The 2,478-nt window shown below is 38.3% G+C and overlaps 1 protein-coding gene across 8 annotated transcripts in view; it reads left to right on the top strand.

Moving 5' to 3' along the window:
- The first annotated feature begins 932 nt into the window (after nucleotides 1–932).
- Nucleotides 933–2,478, top strand: part of fcho2 (FCH and mu domain containing endocytic adaptor 2) — a 32,550-nt gene continuing 31,004 nt past the window's right edge. For 4 of the 8 annotated variants that reach the window (XM_088281184.1, XM_088281178.1, XM_088281180.1 and 1 more), the window contains exon 1: nucleotides 934–1,368. In XM_088281184.1, the coding sequence (XP_088137310.1) occupies nucleotides 1,336–1,368 (33 nt within the window). In that variant the 5' untranslated portion in view covers nucleotides 934–1,335. Of the gene's footprint in view, nucleotides 1,369–2,478 lie in introns of all 8 variants that reach the window. The other 4 variants (XM_088281176.1, XM_088281181.1, XM_088281182.1 and 1 more) reach the window with 4 other exon arrangements.

Genomic DNA, 2,478 nt, shown 5'->3' with positions numbered 1-2,478 from the left:
TGACGTTCCTTTTTTGGATGTAAATTTACACTTGTCGTAATTAAAAAAAAAAGCATTTTATGAGAATTAAACCTTAAGTTTCTCAAAATAATGCAGCAAATTAATGACGATAAAGCAATAATTATTCTGAGAATGAAGTCACAATTTTCATGTTGATTGTAATTTTATGTATATAGTCCTAATTATACTGAAATAAAGTAGTACTTTTATGTAATTGTAATATTACGCAAACAATGTCATCAGTTATATAACAAGAGCGATTTAAATGGAAAAATTGTTGTCTGATTAAAAAGATGTGAGTTGCGTCTTTTCAATGAATATAATCGAGATGTATCAATTCGTCTTTTCTTGGAGAGATATATCTTTAAAGGAAATTTACAATTGTTCATTCAAATATGTATGTTAAATGACGACAAAATAGTCATCGCATCATACCCTCTCGAACTGAGCCATATCGAATCGTAATGTCACTGAGTCGAACCCAATTGAATCATTGTGTGTCAAATCGAATCGTCCTTAATTTAGTGGCCCATCGAAAGCTGAATATATCGTTTTGCAAAAAAGCCATAATTTCATGTGAATTATTTTGGGAATTTGACTAAATTAATGCTGAAATTTAACAAGAATAATGTCCTATTTTTAAAATGAAAATAACCTTATATAAGTGATCACTTTATGTAAATAGTCAAAATTCCTTGTAGTAATTTTCCTAGAATCAAGTTGTAGTCTTAAATTACACAATAATGCCTTCATTTAAATTAACAAGAATAAAGCTAAATGAGTAAGTAAAGCTGCGAGAATAAGGTAGTTATTTTAATAAAATGGCGATGTAATTTTACGACAGTAAAGTGGTGATTTCACCGACACTCTCGATTCAAATATACGTGTTTCGTAATGTCCCTGAACGCCTCTCAGAGGTTCCTGAACGTCACTGAACGCACCTTTTGATTCGCTTTTACCGGCGTTGGCTTCAGTTTGCTGGCTTTCTTGTCCGCCATTGGTAGCGGTGTTTCGTTCTGTTTGGCTCAGTATACTGAGCGGCTGGACTCGTTTGTTGGCCGACAGGGAGTCGCAAAAGACGACTTGGACAATCGACCGGGAGGCGGGGAGGTGGAGTTTTGTCCGCTGGGGAGGGAGGAGAAAAAAGTGGGCAGAAGAAGGGAAGCGAAGGAGGCGAATCCCGACGGGACGAGACGGGGCGGGGGAAAGAAAGAAACGAAGCAGTGCAACGGCAGGAACTAAGCGGGAGCTCACTGGATGAATTTGGCCATTTTTTAAACGAAAAACTAAAGTTTCTCCAGAAGTGTCGGAGGCGAAGAGGACGACGAGAACAAGATGATTACGCCCTACTTCGTAGACAATTTCTGGGTAGGTTGTGTCTCGTTTCGTGAGTGTTTACACTTGATCTTTGCTCTTCCCGTCTCGTTTTGTTCGCATTAAATCAATTTGCTCAAAAAATATTTGCTCCCGCATTTAAAATACCCTTCTATCGCCTGTTTTGTAATTGTTATTGTTAATATTATGTGATATTTAGCCAAGACCGGAATTTGGTTGGGCCTTTGAAGGGAAAGCGAGAGCCCACCTATCTTGAAAACTCAAAGTATACGCCCCCTTTATATTTGCCGTTGTCGATTGGCCGTTATGGTCTGTGTGGGAACATTCGCCGCTCCGTTCAAGGACGCCATTGGCTCGTGTGGTTGTCAATCGCAGCCTCTTTGGGGTCCTTTTTCGCGTCATTTTTCTTCCTTCCGTGAAGTTTCAGTGAGAGTCCAGATGTTTAGAAAGTTCTCCGATGCTTCTAAAATTCATCTGTTTTTTTACAGTCGTATAAATCTAATTGTTTAGTCTTAAAGCCACTGTTTTATGGCGTGCCATGTCGCCTTTCTCCTGCGCAAAGGTCGTTTCCTCACGAACGTGATTTGACGTGGCTATGTTAGCTCAAACAAGCAGAGGCCTGACACCTAGAAGTCATATCAATATTTATTTAAGTTTATATTCTCGTCTTTTCGTTTGTAGTGTCGTGCTTTTAAATAGAAAGTAGTTAAGGGCATGATTTGTTTGGAGACACTTTTAGTAAGTTTAGTGGGATTCGCCAGTCCTTGAAATACTTGTTTGTGTGGGAGTTATGGTTCAGAAAACAACAGGTTTATGTTTTTACACAGCTGATTACTCACATTTATACATTCGTAAAATATGTTGGCTTTGAATAAATAAAAAATAAAAAAAAAGCTTGGCCAATGGCATAACTACTTGTCATTCTTATGTGAATTTACAGTGGTCAAATTGCGCTTGCCTAAAATTGAATGGGTTTTTGTTTCCTGAAAACATTCAAATATGATTTGGGCGAATGTGTTATTTGGCAAACAAAAAGTTGGTTACTATTAGTCTGGTGACAGGTGTCAAACTCAAGTTCTGGGGGCCAAATCTGGCCTGCCACACATCGTGTGGCCTGGGAAAGCAAATCATGTGTGTCACCTT

The sequence above is a fragment of the Idiotropiscis lumnitzeri genome, chromosome 18 (assembly GCF_059441095.1).
Source record: "Idiotropiscis lumnitzeri isolate Australia: NSW breed Sydney's pygmy pipehorse chromosome 18, RoL_Ilum_1.0, whole genome shotgun sequence".
In the NCBI taxonomy this organism is placed as follows: domain Eukaryota; kingdom Metazoa; phylum Chordata; class Actinopteri; order Syngnathiformes; family Syngnathidae; genus Idiotropiscis; species Idiotropiscis lumnitzeri.
This window is presented reverse-complemented; position numbering and strand designations above follow the sequence as displayed.